General features: G+C 40.5%; 2 protein-coding genes across 2 annotated transcripts; one reads left to right on the plus strand and one right to left on the minus strand.

Moving 5' to 3' along the window:
- Positions 1–2,450: 2,450 nt before the first annotated feature.
- Positions 2,451–14,102, plus strand: LOC310931658 (mitogen-activated protein kinase 12; the record flags this gene model as incomplete). Its single annotated transcript, XM_083894881.1, has 12 exons — positions 2,451–2,585; positions 4,313–4,442; positions 5,570–5,628; positions 5,890–6,001; positions 7,032–7,061; positions 7,349–7,396; positions 7,530–7,644; positions 8,973–9,044; positions 9,290–9,369; positions 9,545–9,623; positions 13,677–13,850; positions 14,041–14,102. Exons 1-12 carry the CDS (start codon positions 2,452–2,454, stop codon positions 14,100–14,102), a joined length of 1,095 nt encoding a protein of 364 aa, XP_083751007.1. The 5' UTR covers position 2,451.
- Positions 14,103–17,105: 3,003 nt separating this feature from the next.
- On the minus strand, positions 17,106–21,346 carry LOC310931513 (keratin, type II cytoskeletal 8-like). Its single transcript, XM_083894687.1, has 9 exons — positions 20,747–21,346; positions 19,500–19,708; positions 19,335–19,395; positions 19,137–19,232; positions 18,852–19,016; positions 18,617–18,742; positions 18,265–18,485; positions 18,099–18,157; positions 17,106–17,959 (listed from the first exon to the last, which is right to left on the minus strand). Exons 1-9 carry the CDS (start codon positions 21,269–21,271, stop codon positions 17,742–17,744), a joined length of 1,680 nt encoding a protein of 559 aa, XP_083750813.1. The 5' UTR covers positions 21,272–21,346; the 3' UTR covers positions 17,106–17,741.
- Positions 21,347–22,364: the final 1,018 nt, after the last annotated feature.

Consider the following 22,364-nt stretch of genomic DNA (forward strand, 5'->3'; position numbering starts at 1 on the left):
TTGCTTCATGTTGTATGGCTGTGTTTAAAACACAATTTCTACCCCCTGACACACTGGCATTAACGCAGGATGGTGCATACATTAATCAGTACAAGAGCTCCTCCAATGCATCCATACAGTGGCTAGAATTAGAAGGCTTCAAAAACGATATAGAGATTCGGCATCCCCTGAATAATGGAGAGGCACAATTTGGACCATACCACGTTGAAGGGATGGTGTGCGTACTGCATACGAGTTTGCAGGATGTTTCTGGCACGGTTGTTCAAAGTGCTACACCCCCCCCCCCCCAACATAAAAATGCTGTCGGTAACATTTGGTGTTCTTCACAGACGGTTTAAAGAAAAACTGCTCAGCTTTAGAAGGACACACATGTGCGCGTGATGTGGGAACGAGCCAAAACAGACCAGGGACTGCAGGACTTTATGAAAAGTTACAACGCACCTGAAAGACTCAACCCGCGAAAGTTTACAAAGTTGTGGAGGGCAAAAAAATACATTCCCACTTCACTTCCTTATACCCTACCAAACAGGCACAGAAAAGCTATCCCGTCGGTCACCCTAAAATAATCTTCTGCGATTTTGAGTCTATTGAGAATGACTTTGGTTTGATAAAATGCACCGTCACCACCCCAAGGTTTGTATCATCCAGTACTGCCATATCGCTGCAATAATAAACTAATGTTCCCTTTGTGCCTCACTTAGATCGAAAACCAGTCTGGCGAATGCAATTATACTGATTCTAAGAGGTCTCCTTCATGAACATGGGTCAGTCTCGAGCTGCAAAGAGCAGTAGAAAAGGGGTGCGTTGTATCCAAAATAGATTATTTGACTTGGTGACGCACCCTGAACAATTTGCCTGCTACATGTTTAGAGATCATTGCGATGTTGGGCAGTTTTCATTCGTATCTGATCATATTGCACTTGTTCAGTGGAGACATGTAGCACAAGCGGCAAAAACATGAACATCTTCATCGGAGCCATGACAACCGCACATGACATGATGATACATGATTTAATGAACCGATTAGGAGAAGAAGTGTATCTATTCTGACAGACGGTGTGGTTTTTGTGTCCAAGGATGGTGATAGGGAACCGTTTCAGGAATCCATTCTTGGTAACTTAAGAGACGAAGTTAATGAAGACGGTGGTGATGACTACATTGTAGAATTTGTGTCAGGAGGACCAAAATGTTATGTTTACCAACCACTCCTTAAGTCACAGTTAAAATGCAAGGGAATCACTGACTAGTCGCAAAACGTCCATCATCACTCATGACAGTTTGGTGGAGTTGATGATACAAATTAGGGTTTTTTGATTTCAAACTTCAACATCCATTTGGTTATGTCTGGTCCCTCAAAAAGTGGGAAAACATATTTTGTGAAAATGTAGAGAAATTAATTTCTGAAAACATTGTATATATTTATTTATGTTGGCAACTTTTGTATGATGATTTGTTAAAAATAAGATATGTAAATTTTGTTGAAGGTTTACCACCGTCTTTGTGTGATGATTCTTTGTTACCTGTAAATAAAAACAATTTGTTAAATGATAAAAACATCAATTATTGTCGGTCTGTCTATATAATCGGCTATTAATTTTTCCTCTTGGCTTTTATTTTTTAAGTATTTGCTTTTACTTTGGGTCACCTGACTTCCTTTCCTTCATTTCGTTCCTCAGACGAAAAAAAAAAAAAAAGGATAACAAAAACGAAAAACAATGTTTTTTTAGTTTTTGTTATTTTGTTTATGCCTGAAACTTTTGCACAGTACTGTATATATGTGTGTGTCTGTCTGTGTGTGTGTGTGTGTGTGTGTGATCAGTACGTGTGTATAATTTCTTTTTCAATAGTTGCATTTTTTTATGAATAGTATATGGTTTCAGTTTTATTGGACAGTACTTTATACACAAGTAGTATGAGCTACTTTGCACTTTTGGATTGATCCAGGGTCAAAGTGAACTTTTCAAAACAAAAAAAGAGTTTGACAGCTGATGGTTTTTTTTAAAAGAAGATGAAAGACTATAGCTCCACTATTTACAGTATATACAACACGTTTACATTTTTTTTATATGGCAGAATTATTTTTGATATATATAATTTATATATAATGTTTTGATGTGTACATACGTTGTTCGCTTTCGGTGGGACATTATTTTGAAAACCGGAAATATGACTGCTTGGTCTGGTCTGGACCGTTTGGGTGGAATTTACGTAAAGTAGAGAATATCGGCGCACTTCGCTTTTAGCCAATAATATCATTTCACCACGGTAAAAAACAAGTGACTGCTGGCTGAGTTGAGGACCGCAGGCTGTGGAGAAACAAGTGCGTTTCCTAACGCTGCTGCTGTTACCTTTGCTCACACATCTCACCTGTCAGGTTGAAACTCCTAACGCTTGAAATAATTTTTTTTTAAAAACAGTTTGCGATTAAACTGGAAATCTGTCGAGAGCGTCATGGAGTCTCCTGTGAAGGATTCCCCTGTCAGACCCGGGTATCATAGGTCGGAGATCCAGAAAACGACGTGGGACGTTCCGGAGAGGTACACGACGCTCCGGTCCATCGGCTCCGGAGCTTACGGGAGTGTTTGGTGAGGAAAGTTACGTTTTTTCATGGTTCTAAATAATATGTGCATTTTTTTTTTTTTTTTTATGTTCGAGTAAAACATCTAGCAAGGCATAAAAATACTTTTCTGTGACATTTACGCACATGCAGTAGCATATAAGTACACATACTATCATCAGTCATTGTTTTGAAAGTGCGTCATATTTCTATCATCAGTGTTATTACTTATCTGTTTTAATGCATCAGTCATCATCTTTCTTCTAAAATTATTTACTTACTGTGTCTGTACATATACACATATATACACACATATACATATATACATTTATATATATGTAAAGACATGTAATAACAATTACATGTGGCATTGTGTTATTATTTTCATACTGTTTTTTTGATAGACCAAAGTTGCATGCCATTGCTGTCAGCATTCAGGTGCTGTGCACTGCAAATGATTTTTCATAGATTGTGTAGATTTTAAGGCAGCATTCCACTCCCTGGACTCCTGACATCTGCTAACAGAGACACCTTTGTCTGCCTAAGGCAAACCAACAAGTCAATGCAGGTCTTGCAATTCTACAAGAATCTTCTCCTCTGCCAACACAGAATGACCCCTCCAGAAAGCCCTGATATATCTCGACACAGCTTTAACATAACAATGAGTGTAAAGCTCCATGGTTTGATCAAGATCACAAGGAGTGAATGGCACAAAGAAACAATGCAGAAGCAATTTAATCAAATGAAGAATTACAGTGGTTTATGTACAATGTAGTTAGGAACAAAATTAGAACAAACTCATTTATTTATTATCAAACTAGAATTGCAGAATTAGACAGTGGAATTATGTGGTAGACTTAATGAATTGATTGGAAGGAGTTTTACTCATTGTTGTTGATTTAGTTTATATCTTACATTGAATTATGTTACGGAAAACCGATACTAAATGTTGTTGTGTCTTAGTTAAGTTGTTTGTTCCTATTGTGTTGGTGATTTGCACCTCAGGGCCAGGTATAAGTTAAATACAGTATAGGCATGTATATAACAAAAAAGGCTCTCTACAATTGCAACATTATCTCGCATAAGTGATGACAGGATGAAACTGGAAAAACTATTTACTGGTGGGGCATTTTTGAACCCAAAGGCACGACACAGATGCAGGCAAAATCAGTACATTCGTCATTTTACTACGATATTGTTCAAATATACAGGAAAACAAATCCTAAAAGGGGCGAGCAAAAAAGACCATACTTAGAGTGAATGCAGGATCTGAATAAGTCCAGTCAGTCAGTGAACATGCTGAAATGCAATATTAAACCCAGGAGAACTTGAGTTGTGACATACACCATGCAAATTGCATGTAAATCTACTAATTAAAAAAAGTCCTTGGTGTCTCCATAGTGATACAGCCTGCCCAATTGGCTGTAAAGCCATCGGCAGAGCTGTTGCACTGAAGTTGTAACGCAATGAGAATGTATTTCTTTTCGCAAGTCGAGCTGACACTATTCATTAGTGATTTTCATGTTTCAAAACACTTTTATAGCAGAAGCTGTGAGACTTAGTACAATGTGCCACTAATTTCTTGGGTGACAGTCTGGTCTGGTCACAGAAAGCAAACCCATGATCAACCCTGTGTAAATAAAACATGTTAAATTTAATTTCTTAGTGTATGCCCCGCTCACCTTCGTACACTTGCAGAGAATCAACAATGACCTCTTCAACTCACCCCTGTGTTGTGTTATTTCCCCCACTCAGCTCTGCCACTGACCAGAAGACCAAGGAGAAGGTGGCAATCAAGAAGCTGTATCGGCCTTTCCAGTCAGTCATCCATTCCAAACGTGCCTACAGGGAACTCAGGCTGCTTCGCCACATCCAGCATGAAAATGTGAGTACATGGCACAAGGTGGTGGTGGGCATGGTTGGGATATGGAGTGACAAAACTGGAAGGTGCTAGAAGATTATGTATCTTTGCCACTGTTACATCCCTTTCTAAGCAGATGAAATAAGGATGCACACACTAATCAAATAACAATGAAGCCAGGTATTTGTGCAAAACAAGCTTTAAAATTGCCAAGACGGCCCACGGTCATTGGTGAGACAGTAATAGTTAGATATTATTTATATGTATTTCGAACTTTCTGAGGAAGGCATACAGTTTGGCACAATAATGTAACAGCTCAATGATAATGCCTTTCTCAACTTGACAAATGACAGCGACGTTTTACAAAACAACATTGGCTTAGCAATGATGCCGACAATGTAACAGTAGCTATTTTATAACAGTTGCCTAAACCAAAGTTAAAACACACTCACACACATACCCAGTTTCCATGACTTCAGAGGACATTGCTTTGACAACATTCATTTCCTGGAGACTTACTTTCGCCTTAACCATAATTACTACTGGTCTAACCCTTACCTCAACCTAACCTTAAAATGTAGTAATTTACATTATGGACATGCTTTGCGTCCCCATAAGGAAGACAAGTCCCCGTAGTGTGACTGTGTAAACAGATTTAGGTCCCTACAACATTAGTAATACCTGTACACACACCCACACCATCCCGGAGTGTGTCTGTCATTTGCTAACAATACTCATGTGCATACATGTGGAAAGGTGCATGTGAGTGTCCTTAGATTCTTAAAATTGTGTTTGTCTTGAGAATGATGAAGATGGTGAATAAGGCTCACTTGTCATTGGATCCACAGAACATTTAATCTCTGGGACATAAGGTACAGATAATACAGTATAATGGCAAGGGCTGTGATACTTTGACCTGGCATTTAAATCTCTCCTGAGTGATCTATTTACATGTAGTGGTCACGATAAGACACATGTTCTTAGATGTGTGATTGGATCACTTAGGACAGATATGGATACCATGTCTGATGGTTAGGGTTAGGACCTGGTGTAACCCTGGAACCCTGTGCAGTGTTACTAACTTTGTTGGCTCTAGAGTTGTATTTTTAAAAGATTCAAATATTAAGTGCTGAAATGTTTTTTCCTCTAAGGTGATCTGCCTCCTTGACGTCTTCACACCGGATTCCACACTGGAAAAATTCAAAACCTTGTGAGTTGATGGTTAGGAACTGCATTCTTGTGCAAGATAACCAAAGCCCATTGACACCCTGTGTGCGTGTGTGTGCATGTACAAGCATTTCAAGCAAGGATGCATGCAAGCAAGCTGATTCACGTTTGCCTGTGTATTTTTTTCACCATATAAACATGCAAACTGACTTCCTATTTGTGTCCCTCACTGTGCCTATTCCTTTATATATAAATGTATTTATTTTTTTGCCTTGGTGTTCTCTCACTCGTCTTCTCTTTCTAGTTATTTAGTAATGCCATTTGTAGCCCAGGACCTGGGCCACATTATGAAGAGGAAGAGATTAAGTGATCGCATAATCACATACCTTTTCTACCAGCTTCTAAGAGGACTCAAGGTTAGTGTTTACGTTTTTATTTACTTTACTATATTTACAGAACACCATTATAAACATGACATTCAGCAAGACATGTATTGCATACAGCTAGATGTTCTGAAAAAGTGGACCTGGGTATAGTCAAAAAAAGTGCGGTCAAGAGGGGGCCGGCCTAGAGAACAAAAAGTGGGGGAAAAAATATTGCATCATGATATCACATGTATACTTAATAATACTATTTATAATGCAAAATTAATGTATTAATATCAAAAACAGACATTTATTTTAAACTACATAAATAATAGTCTTGACAACTGTAATTAAAATTCGTATCAGGAGCTGTTCGCTGGCAGCTGTGCCTCAGTTACACACTGTGTTTAAAAGACGGTGAGGTCGTGGACCATGTTTTCATTATAACATGATATTATGTGGGAGGCCACATGTAATCGATTGGGGGGCCGCATGTGGCCCCTGGGCCACCAGTTTGAGACCCCTGCTCTAGAGTGTGACCACTCTAGAGCAGGAAAACAAATTTACAAAACATGAAACACTTTTACAAATCCCAAAACAAATTAACAAAAGCCACAATTCTTACACAAAGGGAATGTGCTGTTTTGAAAACAAATTTCACAGATGCTGTTCAGCTATAAACAAAAGAGACTGAACCAGTTAGCTGAACAGACTTTTTTTTTTCCCTTCATACACAATCAGCCAATCTTATATAGCACCACTTCCTTTCTACCTGGCTTTCAGAATAAGAGGCACTGACTTCGTCTTTTACATGATGACATGATGATCGTCCCAAAATAGTCACTCAAATGAATCAAAACTGGCCAATATCATACAAGACAAAGCAAGAAGCAGAAATCAAGATGAGCCTGTTAAAGATGGCTGTTTTTGTCTGCGAGTTTAGCTTCAAACCTCTTTGATCCGCGGATGTTTACTGATCTGGATGTATTCAGAAAGTAATAGGAAAGTGAACATGCTGTATGTAAAGATTATATAAAGTTCAATAAGTCCATGTTCTCTAATCTAATTTTCTCTTTTGCAGTACATCCATTCTGCAGGGATCATTCACCGGGTTGGTATTTGAACATTGTTAAAATACACCATGTAGTTGGTCAGCATTGTGGAAAATACATTTAATAATTGTTGAGATTGGTATGAGGTCTGGAAAAGTCAAAAACTTCCTGAAGTCACTGCACACTGCAAATCCACACAAAACCTTTGAGTAAAACCACTACTTGATGTTTTACAAAGACTGTGTTCCCTTATTGACTAAACAATTTCAAGGTTTATATAGATGCATGTTATTAGGTTGGCTTAATGCTCATAAGAGTGTTGAGTTTTCTTTTTCTTTTCTTTTAGGATTTGAAGCCTGGTAACCTTGCAGTGAGTGAGAACTGTGAATTAAAGGTGAACAGCCACAATATTGGTCATAAACTGTACACAGCTTTACATATTAAAGCACATTTACAATTATATTGCACTTTTATGCAATAAATATTCTCAGACATTTGTTTTAGCTTCTCACTGCAACCGTTCTCAGATCCTGGATTTTGGCTTGGCAAGACAAACCGAGAGTGAAATGACTGGTTATGTTGTGACACGGTGGTACAGAGCACCAGAGATCATTTTCAACTGGATGCACTACAGTCAAGCAGGTGATTATAAAATTTTCCTTACCTTAACTCTTAGCTGGGGTAGGCAGCATTGCATTGTTGAGTCCAGTTCATTCAAAAAGTTTTGGGATGGAAGCTCTCTGTTGTGTAGCCTCCCGTTAAAAATAAGCACCGACAGATACGCACACTTCATCGTGACAGATCACAGTCACACAGTCGTGACGGTTGCTGAAATTTCCAACATTTCCACTAAAGGGAAAATATAGACGAATCCAGGAAACAAACATTGACCACCAATGTAAAAACCAGGCCAGAATATCAGTGTTGTTGTTATTATTATTATTATTATTATTATTATTATTATTATTATTAATAAGGCTATCACATTTATGGAGCACAAAGTCATTAAAGTCATACGCTAACAGGTTAATTTTGCGCACATTGCAAGCCAGGACACAACTTGGGAATAAGGCCACGTTAAACTGAATAAAACGGCAAAATGATCAAAAATACGTGTATCACAGATTTCCTGTCATTGGACAGTTGTAAAGCTCAAAACTAGAAAAGGACTCTGTTAGTGACTGCTGATTTCTGCAACGCTGCCAATCAAAACCTGGTTCCGCCTTTCAAACAGTTCGTCCAATCATCAAGGCAGAAGCCCAGTGTCTGCCCACTGCCCCATTGACCCTCAAAGAGGTTCTAAGCTTACATGGAAGTGACATTTGTATCACATTTGTCCAATCACCATTGAGCTCACCGCAGTGAAAATACCTATTCTGTGCCGTCCCATAGAGAACAGTTGAAGTTGAGCTAAATGCAGAGGCTTCACGCAATAAATAGCTGATTCTGTACAAACTTGTGACATCGTACGATCATGTTCTAGTGCATGTTTAGTATTGCAATGTAAATACAGAGCTTCCCTTGCTGTCAATCACCACTGGAGTGGTGGGAGACTTGGGTTTCACTTCTGATGACAAGAAGTGCTCGACGATCATAAAGTAGTAGAGCAGAGACATCTTAGACAGTATTTAAACAGTAGAACAGCAAAGACAAACCCAAACAATCCGAGCAGACAACTGGCTGTACACAATTGCGGCATCTTCTGATGTATGCATCTATATATAAATAGCATTCCCTCAGCTCCTTTGTCTTTGGTGCATCTTTTGAGTTGTGTGAATGTAGCTGGATTGGTAAATATGTATTGGTAGGAATTCGTTCTATATGTATTAATCAGATCACTTGATTTAAAAATAATATTGCCTACCCCAGCTTTACTACAGTCATATTGTTTTAAGTATTCTTCAATATTACAGTGTATTATGACTAACTATAAATAAAATGTTGTTACACTCTGTTACCCTCCCAATTAGTGGATGTCTGGTCAGCTGCCTGCATCCTGGCCGAGATGATTACAGGTCAGGTACTTTTCCCAGGACATGACAGTATCCTCACACATTCTGATACTTTGTGGTTGGAAGTTTGAAAAAAAAGGGATATAAAAGGAGTACGGCTGTGTGTCATGTTTAATTCTCCCAAGTGCAATACTTTAAAATCCTTCCCTGCATCCAATGTTATGTCATTTGCTGAATTTTAGATTTGCTTACAGTTAATCTGTGGCTTCAGTGCATGTTGTGCATCTAAAGGATTATGCTGTGTATCCAGAGGCTTCCTTAACCAGCCTGTTTAGGTATTGATCAGCTGAAAAAGATCCTCCGCCTGACAGGAACACCAGACTCCTCCCTGGTTCAAAAGATGCAGAGTAAAGATGTAAGATTTGCCAAATGTTTCTAATAACACTGCAGCCTTCATATGAGTACTTGCAGTGTATTTCCCGATACACATTGAAAAAAACACATCTTTCAGCCTGGTTTTAATACGTTATTTTCTTTGTTATACGCTTTAGTATGAAATATAATTTTTTTTTTCTTGTTCTTTTTTCAAGGCACAGTCATATATGCAAGGTCTCCCTGCACAAAGGAAGAAGAATTTTAAAGAAGTGTTTCCGTCGATGGATGCAAATGGTGAATTTAACTTTAAATTAAATATGTTTTATTGGCTTCACTGTATTAGAATTAGAATGAGTCGTTAAATTTTGCACACACACAAAAATCAGTTAATATGTCCTCTGCATTTAACCCATTCCTTATTACACACCTGTAGTGAACACACACACAAACAAGGGGAGCAATGGGGGATTGGGTGCCTTGCTCAGGGTCACCCCAGCCCCGCTCTGGGATTGAACCAGTGACCTTACGTTACAAGCCCAATTCCTTTCCCCTTATTCCTTTGCTCTTGGCCATTGACTGCTTTGAATCATGCAACAGTTCAAACATTTACATTTCTGCAGGAGACACTGAGTGAATCAAAAATACTTTAATAATATTTGGACATGTGGACTATTAAATATCAGGTCAACAATTTAATTGCACATATAAGCACAATGATTTACTCCTGCAACATGGTTACAGGAGGGTAAATGTGTTTGTGTAATACACATATTCCACAAAGCAAAGGGTGAGGAGGATGGGTTACAGCAATTTATAACTCCAACAAATTAAATCCAAACTAAAACTCCTCTATAAGTAAGTATAAGTCTTACTCTTAGTCTTTCGCATCCAAACTGGAAATTACTGGATATTGACAGTGACGGCCTTATGTCTGCTTTAATTGTCTGTAGTGAATTCAGTTGGTTTTATTTAAAGTGTTAATAAACCCACTCACAGTTTTAATCACACTCTTGAACTCGTGTTGTCCTATGGCATAAACGTTGAGGATTTATTGTTTGCTGTAGGAAACCAATTATGTGAGTATCTGCACAGCAATGATATGTTTGGTGACTTTCAGTCAGGGTTTAGAAAACATCATAGCACCAACAACCTTCTGTTGGCCTTATATCTATACTGGTGCTATTAGTTCCGAGTGCTGCATTCAACACTGTTGACCATATCATTTTATTACAGAGGGTGGAGCATGTTATTGGGATCAAAGGTACTGCATTAAACTGATTTCAATCTTACTTATCAGAGAGATTGCAGTTTGTTCATCTCAATTATAGTTTTTCTTTACTCACTGGAGTTACATATGGTTTGATTCTTTGACCAATTCTTTTCACCTTATACATGCTTCCCCTAGCTAGTATTATTTATAAAAAAAAAAAAAAAAACCTCAGTTTTCATTTTTATGCAGATGACGTGCAGTTGTACATATCCATTAAGTCATATAACAGTAACTCCAGGAATGTCTCACAGACATTAAAGGTGCATTATGTAATAAATCTAGAGCAACTGGCCATAAAATCCTCCTAATATGTCACAGACACTCAGTAATAATCTTCATATAACAAACTGAACTCACCAACAACAACAGTACAGCCAAAATATTTTGCTTTAATATAAATATTTTGCACACTGCAAATCATGTTTTGGCATGTGGCGCCACCTACCGCCGTCTACCAATCATTGCAGTCAGTAGAGTCTCAGCTGCCGAGCAACCACGGGTTGCCAGTTACGTCAGAAAAAAACGAAACCTAAAGAACCTTGGTATTTTGAATGTTAATGTAGTAACCGTTTTTGGCCACATTCTTACATATGGCACCTTTAAGTGAACTGGATGACACATAACTTTTTACATCTTAATGCTGACAACAGTGAAGTTATAGTTCCTTGGCCCTAAACACCTAAGGGAAGCTCTACCTGAACATGTATGGAGCTTTTCCACTACACAGTCCCAGCACGCTTCGCCTCCTGAATGTGGGTGGAGTCATCATAGCACGGCTGCATGAAACTGCCATGATTTTGTTTTACATGCGACACACTAACTTACTAGTGACTGGAGAATTAAAAAAAAGATTCAGTACTTCCTACATGACTGGAGCACACACTCCGACTGACACAGTCACTCAACTGACATACAGCGGAATCGGTTGTGATGTGTAGTGCAAACGCGTCATCAGTCCCCCTGGATGGCATGACCATGGTCTCCAGTTATACTGTAAGCAACCTTGGAGTTGTCATTGCTGAGAGCCCCAGGCACAGTGTGGCTGTAATCTTCATTGTCCTTCATACTCAAACTCAAAGGCAGTCCTCTTTCAAACATGACAAAGCATCTCATTGGCCACCCCTGCTGGATATCATTCCTCTCTTGCTGAACGTATAAGTATGACTGCTCAACCTCTCCTTGCCTGACAGTGGTTACTGTTGGAGCTGTCTCCAAGCTCCTCACCCAGCTCCCAATAGTTATTGGAGTTTCCACAACTCATCTCTCTCCTCCCTAAATCCGGCTGCAGTAGTAACTATCTGCAAGATCCTTTCATCTGACTCCCATAGGAATTGGAGTTGCCACAAAACCACCTCTCCTCGCCTGACGGTGACCTTCGATACCTATGTACGTTTTATCCAACGTACATGGGTATCGAAGTTGGAGCAAGTCACCTCTCCTCTCTCTGTGCGACTGTGGTTGTACACCTACACTCTTGTCATCCAGCACAATATGGAAGACACCGGATCCCTGAAGAGATTGTGCAATTTCACCCTGGCTGGTCCAGCCATGAACCCCTTTGGATCCGCACCTGGAGGCCTTTGCAGCCACAAGCTTCCTCTCATCCCTGCAGAAGAAAAGGATGGCAGAGACCTCCTTCACAATAAAGTCGACTCCTGAGCTGTTTTCATCAGCAGCAGTTGTCCTGCAGAGAGACGCACAACAGCCCGTCAACGCATAGTCCATCTTAAGGCATAGTGTTTGAGCAGTTAAGAGTGTTGTTCTGTTTCCTGCTGTTGAACATGGCAGAACACAAGTGTTTTGTCTGTGTTAATTGTTTGTTGTTTGATCGTCTTGTTTAAAGCGGCGCCGGCCACTCTGCATGTCTATTGTTGTTTGCTGAGCTAACTGCCCTGCTGCTGTGTGTGTGTCTGCTTCACGTCAGCCTGTGTGGTTTAACGCGGCATCGGCTCAGGCCGTACGTGATCCTTTGTTTATTCACACTCCACACTGAACTTTGAACCTCCACCCTTTAAACACTCACCATTCATAAATTCCTCTCTCTCTCACCTCACCTCCCTCACAGACGCCATCTTGTGTTGAACACATGGGCCAACAGTCTTGCTGTTGTGCATGCGTTTCGGCCTGCAACTTCTCTCATGCAAATGCACCTTAACCTTTTAGTTAAGGTGCATTTAACTAAAATGCACCTCAACTAAAAGGTGCATTTTCTACACATTAACCTTTTAGTTAAGGTGCATTTTGGCGCCCTCCTGTGTGGAGGTGTGAGTGGGCCCACAATCACTGCAACTGCACACGCATCTTCCATTTTTGTTCTGGAAGTGGAAGTGGGATTGCCCAGTTACTTTGTTTGCATCCAGTCCTTTTTCTTCTTTCTACTTCTTCTACTTCCCGCTCTCTCTCTCTCTCTCACACGCACACACACACACACAGAGTCACGTTAAGTGATTATTAACTAGTAAGTGACATGTATACTGTGACAAACGGGGGTTGAGAGAGCCATTGCACAAATTAATTACTTCAATACTGTTCAATTGCAGTGATTGTGCAGACTGATTTTGTTTTAACAAATAGGAATCATAATTATTACTATTATATACTATTATTACTATTATTTATTATTATTATTAACTATAAGAATTACTGTATATTATATAGCAACTCATTACAGCTAACGTTAATATTATTCTCATGCACCCTTCATCAATGGCTTCCCCAGATGGCAATGAGGCAAGAGGCATGTCACACCCTGGACAAGATGATGATGATAATTGCTCTTAATGTTATTGATTTTTTAGACATACCTGGAGCTACTGTTGCACGACTTCATGAATATGTACAACTTTGTCATCTGCATTAGCTTGTGTTTTTTGATAATATTACTTAGAGGAAGCATGTACAAGGTGAAAAAAGAATTGGTCCGAGAACCGAACCCTGTAAAATTTCATGATAAACTCCAGTGGGTAAAGACAATTCATCATTAACATGAACAAACTGCAATCTCTCTGATAAGTAAGATTAAAATCAATTGTTCATTTGATCTGAATGTTGTGCATATTCTGTCTTGACACTTCCAGCTGTAGATTTAATGGAGGGGATGTTGCTGCTGGACCCGGAGATGAGGCTGACGGCTAAACAGGGATTGTCTCACCCCTTTCTGGCTGAGTACCACGACCCAGAGTGTGAGGCAGACTCAGACCCTTATGACGACTCCTTCGAGAGCCTGGAACTCGCTGTTGGCGAGTGGAAGAGTGAGTATTCTAGAAGAGGAAAGGCTAAACGTGGCATGACAGTGAAGTCGTCATTTGCATTACACATAAAAGCTCAAGCAGAACAGTCAAACAATATTTTGAAATCTGAAGTAATTCACTATTTAAAATTTTAAATGATCCATACTTGGTCAAACATATTACATTTACTCTGTTTTCTTTATCCGATCAGGTCTTATCCACATGGAGATCATGACCTTTGACCCGGACAACCCCAGTAAAACAGCCATGTAGGGTGATGTACTGGCACCTCCTGGTTTGGTTAAAACACCTGCAAATGCTGAAAGTGTCCTCGACAGCAACTACTGATTAAATATGTTTAAGACATTTTTTTGGTGCATCAGACATGTATTGCCACAAAACATTGCTATTCATTGTGTCATAGCAACACTTCTAAAGTGAAGTAGCTCTCACATATTTCAGGCAAAATTCTACGCAGTGGTTGAGGGCTTGGTGGCGGTTTGCAATATTGTGAGAAAGACTGATTTTATTGATTTTATGACTACAATGTGTCATACAATACAATGATCTATACACCTATTTGTGACACAGGAAAACCTCGCCTTAACACGTTTTACTCAGTATGACTAAACCTGATCATATTCATAACCAGGAAATGGATCTATACACTTATTCCCTGATGTCAGTGCCCAAAATGTTTGCGAGGGAAGTCTGTAGACAAAAGAAACGCTAGCTCAGGGTGTGTGTGGACTTAAATCAGTAATGAGTAATCAGTTCATCATCATCATCATCATCAACAACAACAACAACATCCCTGGTGCTGGTGTTTCAGTAAAATAATAATAATAAAAAAAATGTTAAGGTATTTGATTTTTTTTTTTTCACTGTTTTCATTTCACACCTCTATAAGTTGCATTTATTTATTTGATTGACTCTGTGGATCATCAGTCACCCAGATTGAGGTGTTACAAAAAAGAACTGCACACACAAGGCATTTTCTAACCAAATAATACAAAACACTGAGCAGAACAAGGATATGTTGTTGGGGTTAAAGGGGGTACACTCTTAGAAATAAATGTGCTAAGTAGAACCATATAAGATTCTTTGGCTTGTCCTCATAGGAGAATCCTTTTGGGCTCCAAAAGGTTCCACCTATTAATACTTTTACTTTTTTAAGAGATGCATTGGGCTTGTTCCTGTTGTTCATGATAAAACAGTAATTAGTTGTAAAGTATTTTTATGTTTGTTGTATTAAATCCGTTTACATTTGGGGATTCTTGCGCCATCCCTTGCCACCCTGCTAAAGGCCCCTTGACCCCGCTTTGCCACCCCATGTAGAATTTTCTAGATCCGCCACTGGTTACCAAGAACCCTTGAAGCAAAGTAGAACCTCAGCCCTTGTAGAAGGACCCTTTTGGAACCCTTATTTCTAAGAGTGTACTAGAGTGCCAGCTGCCTTGTACAGTGCATTTACATCATACATCTTTCACATCCATTCACACTTAACCCACACAATGTGGAGTTAGTAAGTGTCTTGCCCAATGACACCTCTACATGTAGACTAGCAGAGCCAGGAATTGGACCAACATCTTCCAGTTGAAAGTCGCTCTACCACTGATCCACAGTAGCCTCTTACTGTATGTATCTGTATCCAATCACAACCATATCTTGAACCTGTTGCAGGTTTCAGATGGATGTGAGCATAGTGTACCTATGTAACTATCATGGGCTGACCACACAGGAATCCTGTCAGCAAGGAACCTGTCTTTTCAACGTCCACCTTTTCCTAGTGTCTTGCCAACTCAACTTTTTTTGTGCTGGACCGCACATTAACCAGGGCCAGGGCCGTCAGTTTGGGGCTTATCTAGTGTTTCTATCTAGAATTGGAGTATACATTTACAACAGGAGAGTGAACGCAACACACAGGCTGTTGAAGCTATGAAGGTGGATGCTGACGTTTTCCTCCACTACAGTTAGGCTAAATCACCAGGAGGGACTGCTGTTGTACTGATTATCATTAGCATGGCTGTGATACCTGATACCATGTCACAGCGGTGATGATATTTGGTACAACAGCACAATATATATATGTATAATATTGCAAGTTTTATGGCTCCACCAACAAAAATAGTTCCACAGCTGGACTGACTTAACTGTTGTCTAGCAGTCAAAAATAATGAGCATATCCTGTAACCAGAGGGGGAAAGTGTCTGAGAGTTGCTTCAGAGTTAACAGCTTGATCTGACAGTTTACTGCTCCATAATTTTCTGGGTGAGGTTGCATCAGTTTTGTAACTAGTAGTAACTAGTAGTTCCCCATAGCTAAATACAAACTGGAAGAAACGATGGAGGCAGATCCCCATTCAGCTTTCCAAGTCTGTGATTTACTTTGAAAGGGAAATTCCAGTATTTTTTCGACCTGGGCCCGGTGTTTATAAATGTGGGTGTGCACATGAATAGTACTGACAAAACTTTTCAAAATTGGTCCAGTAGATCATCTCGGGTGGCAGCTGGCAACGGCTTCAGTGTAATCTTAGTTATATCTATAAAAAGTGCATGTCAAAATAAATGTCTTGGATTGTTATTGTAAGCAAGGGCGTATGCTTGGTTACAAGACTGCCAGAACAGCACATCACCTGCACTGTCTCTTGTTCGACTGGACCAATAAATGAAACCTTTTGTAAGTACTATTATTGTTGGGGACACCAACGTGATTGGTGATGAATTTTGAATATTAATAATTCATTAATTAGCCTTTCTCCATGGAGTTTGCATGTTCTCCCCCTGTGTGTGGGGGTTTTCTCCGAGTTCTCTGGCTTCCTCCCACAGTCCAAAAACAAGCAAAATGGGAATTATGTAAATTGGACACTCTAAATTGACTGTAAGTGTGAGAGTGAAACGGTTGTTTGTCTCTATATGTGGCCCTGTGATGGACTGGCAAACTGTCCAGGGTGTACCCCGCCTATCGCCCTATTTCAGCTGAGATTGGCACAGCACCCCCTGCAACCCTCCTATGGAGAATAAAGCAGTAGATAATGGATGGACGGATAATGTGTGGATGGGGTTGATATGCCCATTATTTTCCCAGCCCTTATAATAAGAGTGTTCAGTTGTGATCAGAAACAGTAAAAGTTAGTCACCTCACAGCCACTAGTTACAATATCTTTTCCCATTCACACAGATTCACTCACACATTCAGTGCTTTATGTACATATAATTCAAAGGTTATGCTACCCCAAATATCAATAAGAACAAACAGATCTGCTGAAATGCCAAAGATGAACTCAGATTTATTGCAGACATATTGATGGTACAATTTCACAGTAAATCTGGTTATCACAGTCAGCCTAAACTTTATTTTTATTCAGAGTGAAAGTGAAAATAAAGGAGTAAACACCATTTCTATGAGATCTCATCATCTCAGGAGAAGAAAAAGATGATCCCAAAACTCAAATATTAAAGTGTTATATGTGGTTGCTTTTGGTGATGTCAAAATGAAAAAGAATATGACAGATGTGTAACAACAGAGGAGACTCAAGAGAAAATGCAGTGTTATTAGAGTAATAGTATATGGTGGCATGTACTGAAAGTCTTGTGAATCCAAGACAGAGCACACCATCCACACATGTTACTGTGCACATCTCTGAACTGCAGTTCTCATTTTGTGTGAAATGACTCTCGCCTAATTAAAAAAAAATAAAAAAATTGTCATGACACAACAAACAGCCTCCTAGTCTACACAAGAGCACATCCAGCAAACCAAAAGTCAACCTGGCTGACTGATAAAGGAAGAGAACTGACTCACACCGAAGGCTGCTCAGTGTCTGAAGGCAAAGAAGTGGAGAGCTTTGTGGAAATGGTTTTAAGCATACATGAGGAAGCGAACACAATGAGGAGAAGACAATAGCTGTTTTTAATAGCGAGTGGTCCTTGTGCTACTGCTAAAGCTGCTGCTATAGCCTCCACCGCCTCCCATGCTGCTGCCTCCTCCCATGCCGCCGCCTCCTCCCATGCTGCCGCCACCATAGCCGCCTCCGCCATAGCCGCCTCCACCTCCGCCATAGCCGCCTCCACCTCCGCCACCTCCCATGCTACTACCAAAGCTGCTGCCGCCTCCTCCGCCGCCACCACCTGGTAATGAGGATAAAACATTTCCGTTACACTTCTTCCAAATTTTACTCATTGCTTACTGATTCACATCTTCCATCAAATCGAGAGAACTAACTTGATATATATTTGACCTAAATAGTAGAGACATGTCGATACATACCATAGCTGGTGGTTGAAGACTGTACGTGGATCTTTGCCTCTCCACCACCACTGGCAATTCTGCAAAGAGGTACATATAATAAATGACCAATCTGAGCTATTAATGTTGCTGCCTTACAAGGTGCTACGGTGTAACTGTCTTGAGTCCACAGTATCTGAGCTTTTACCTGATTTCTTCTCCTTCCAGAAGCTTTCTGTAGGTGGCAATCTCTATGTCCAGAGCCAACTTGACATTCATGAGCTCTTGGTATTCACGGACCTGGCGGGCCATGTCTTGTTTGGCTCTCTGCAGGGCCTCTTCCAGGTCCTTCATGCGTTCCTTGGCATCCTTCACAGCCAGCTCTCCACGCTCCTCAGCCTCAGCAATCTGAGCCTCGAGGTTTGAACGCTGAGAGGTTGGAAAATATTGTGAGATGTGATGTTCTACACTTTACCTGATTTTCAACATGCATTTTTGAAATCAGGATTGTTTTTTAAAAAAATTGGGGAGTCTAAGATGTCTGCAAGTGAAGTGAATACCTGTCCTTTGACTGCCTCAATTTCATTCTGAAGGCGGCTAATCATACGGTTGAGTTCAGCAATCTCACTCTTTGACTGGCGAACGCTATCTCCGGCCTCATTTGCAGACGACTGCATCGCTGTGACCTTAAGTAATAAGAAGATTAAAGGTAACTTACTACAGTTTCCAAATATGTGGTTGAAGTATGTTTGTTTCATACTGAACATAATGAGATTAATTTTGCCCTCTACACACCTTTTGGCTATACCACGATTCTGTGTCTTCACGGCTGCGATTGGCAATTTCTTGATATTGAAGCTTGACTTCAGCCACAATCGCATCCATGTCCAGGACGCGGGAGTTATCCATCTCCACAATGACAGAGGTGTCCTTGATCTGGCCTTGAAGCTCACGCAGCTCCTGAACAAAGGGTATATGGGTGTTTTAGATACAGTTAAAAGCATCTGTTTTTATGGGTTATTTCTGCTAAAGGGGAAAAAAATAAACAGTGCTGACTGAGCCATGGTTCATTTTACTTACAGCCTCATACACACTTCTGAGGAAGTTAATCTCATCTTGAATGGAATCGACTTTGGCTTCCAGCTCAACTTTGTTCATGAAGGCACCATCTACATCCTACATTATTGGGGAAGAGGAAAGTGGCGTTCATTAGTGATGGTCAGTATAGTATTTAAGCTGTTTTCCTCAACATGCTGTAGAGCTGTAGACTCCTCTCACCTTCTTGAGGAGCACAAATTCATTCTCCACGCTAGCACGCTTGTTGATTTCATCTTCATATCTGACACATAGGGATGAAAAAAATCAGCTGATGCAAAAGTTCAATCAACTTGTCAGTCTGCTCAAAGATGGGATATTCCTGGTTTATCTTGGTTATGAACTCACTTGTTCTTGAAGTCCTCTACCAGTCCTTGCATGTTTTTCAGCTCTCCCTCTAACTTCACCTTCTCATTACCAAGGCCATCTAGCTGTCTGCGCAGGTTGGCGATGTAGGCCTCAAACATGGCGTCTATGTTGGAGCGGCTGGTGGTCTGTTCCTGCAGCAGACTCCATTTGGTCTCCAGCATTTTGTTCTGCTGCTCCAGGAAACGCACCTGGTAGGTAGAATTATTTAGATCAAAGTTTAGTTCCACTGAGAGTTGGGGAAAATATTGCATTTGCATACAGCTGCAAAACCATATTAACCAAACTACAATAAAGTTAAATGATTACGGGCACAAGGTATGGCGATATGAGCAATATGAGCATAAGAGGGAGTGTCATAAATGCACCACTACAACACTGCATGTAAATTCAACAGTTTCAGTTGTTCCTTTATTCTTCTTTCCTAATCTCATAAAATGCAGCCTCAGAGTGGATTATATTCAATGTCTCCACATGTGGGAAAACAAAGATGTTTGTCTTCTTTTGTTTTACTTGACTCCTTTATTCTTCTTTCCTAATCTCATAAAATGCAGCCTCAGAGTGGATTATATTCAATGTCTCCACATGTGGGAAAACAAAGATGTTTGTCTTCTTTTGTTTTACTTGACTCACTTGAGCCATAGAACCACACCTATGTGTGACTTAAACACAGCAAGCTGTGCCAGTACTGGCAATTGCAATGTTAAAATATCTCTGCACAGTGTAACATAGCTGTATTAGTTCTCTCGTCAGAGAAGGTAATGGCACATTTCAAGTTGGACAAGCTGAGACATACCACTGGAAGTTATATTCTGCAAAATATGGTATTATCACACTGTATACACTATGAGAAGTGAAATAGGTATTAACACAATCACTTCTTCCTGTCAAACTGAGAGCCACCAGTCACTAGATATGACCACTCCTACGTTTCCTTCTTTTACCACACACATAGACAGCTGTTAAGGGGCAAATTACACTGAAAAGCTGATTACTGCCATTTAACTGCCTAAAAGGCATGATGCAGCTATTCAAATTTGCACAACTTCTAATGCTTATGTTTTCCCTTCCCAGATGAACAGTTCTTCAGAAATATTATGAATGAATGGAGCATGTATAATTTGACCAATTAAAAAAAACTTAGCACTTGAGACCTTATGTAATTGAAAATGGTGTGGGTCATAAAACTGACAAACTTTTTAGGTAATCAATAGAAAAAAGGCACTCACCTTGTCAATGAAGTTTGCAAAGCGGTTGTTCAGAGTCTTGATCTGCTCTTTCTCCTCGGTTCGGACAGTCTGAATGGTGGGGTCGATCTCAAGGCACAGGGGGGCCAGTAGGCTCTGGTTGACTGTGACCGCTGTGATTCCACCGCCAAAACCTCCGCCTCCACCTCCACTACCGAAGCCTCCGCCACCACCATAACCTCCTCCACCACCACCAAAACCTCCTCCACCACCACCATAACCTCCTCCTCCACCACCAAAGCCTCTACCACCACCACCACCATAACCTCCTCCTCCACCACCAAAATAACCTCCACCACCACCACCACCACTACCACCGAAAGCAAAACCACTAGCAATGGCACTACCTCCTCCGCCACCGGAACTGCTCATGCCCCATGATTTAGAAACGCGTGGCCCTGAGCTAGAAGAAGAATAGGCAGATCTTGAGGAAAATGATGATATCCCTCCTGATTGCCCTCCTGATTGCCCTCCCTTACGGCTCGTAAAACGCATACTCGATGCCATGGCTTAAGTAGATGGGGAGCAGAGGAAGAGAGAGAGGGAGATTAGGCAGAGCAGTGGAGCACACTAAGAGGTGAGTCAAGTCCCTCTAAGCACCTTCCTCCTGTCTGTGATGGATTTTTATCTGCCTCTAACTGCAGGGGAGGTCCCAGTGAGCTCCACCCCCTCAACCCTCCACCAGTTACCTGCATCCTGAAAAGAGCACTTGGTTGGAGATTGGGGTGGAGCAGCTCAGCCTGTCAGACAGGTAAAGGTGCCACCCCTGTAAGGTGATCAGGGCGCAACACACCCATGGTGCTCACTGAAGAAGGCATCAGATACACTACACTGGTACCATGTTCACTGGCTACTGTTGGAGGATAATAAGGGAGACTTGAAAGGGTCACTATTCAGGCCTACTGCACAAGCAAAGAAGTATATAAAAAGTATATATAGTGAGGCAAGGTAACACACACCCAGCCAACTGAAGGAAATATGAAAAATGTAGCAAGGAGAAGTATGGGAAGAAAAATTCAGTGACCTTTGTATGCTGAGAGCACACAACACAAATCCTTTTATTAATGTGTTCGGGCATGCATCTTGTGGGTGCTTGAGGAAATACCATCTTCTGTAATAATCACATTTTAATACTTTGCTATGATCGCCAAGGTTCAGTGATTATTTTATTTTAAAAACCAGTATTTTTTCGACCTGGGCCCGGTGTTTATAAATGTGGGTGTGCACATGAATAGTACTGACAAAACTTTTCATAATTGTTCCAGTAGATCATCTCGAGTGGCAGCTGGCAACGGCTTCAGTGTAATCTTAGTTATATCTATAAAAAGTGCATGTTTTCGCCAATATATGGCTTGGATTGTTATTGTAAGCAAGGGCGTACGCTTGGTTACAAGACTGCCAGAACAGCACATCACCTGCACTGTCTCTCGACTGGACCAATAATGAAACCTTTTGTAAGTACTATTATTGTTGGGGACACCAACGTGATTGGTGATGAATTTTGAATATTAATAATTCATTAATTAGCCTTTCTGCATGGAGTTTGCATGTTCTCCCCCTGTGTGTGGGGGTTTTCTCCGAGTTCTCTGGCTTCCTCCCA

Source organism: Microchirus variegatus, assembly GCF_963457635.1.
Source record: "Microchirus variegatus genome assembly, chromosome: 9".
Lineage (NCBI taxonomy): Eukaryota > Metazoa > Chordata > Actinopteri > Pleuronectiformes > Soleidae > Microchirus > Microchirus variegatus.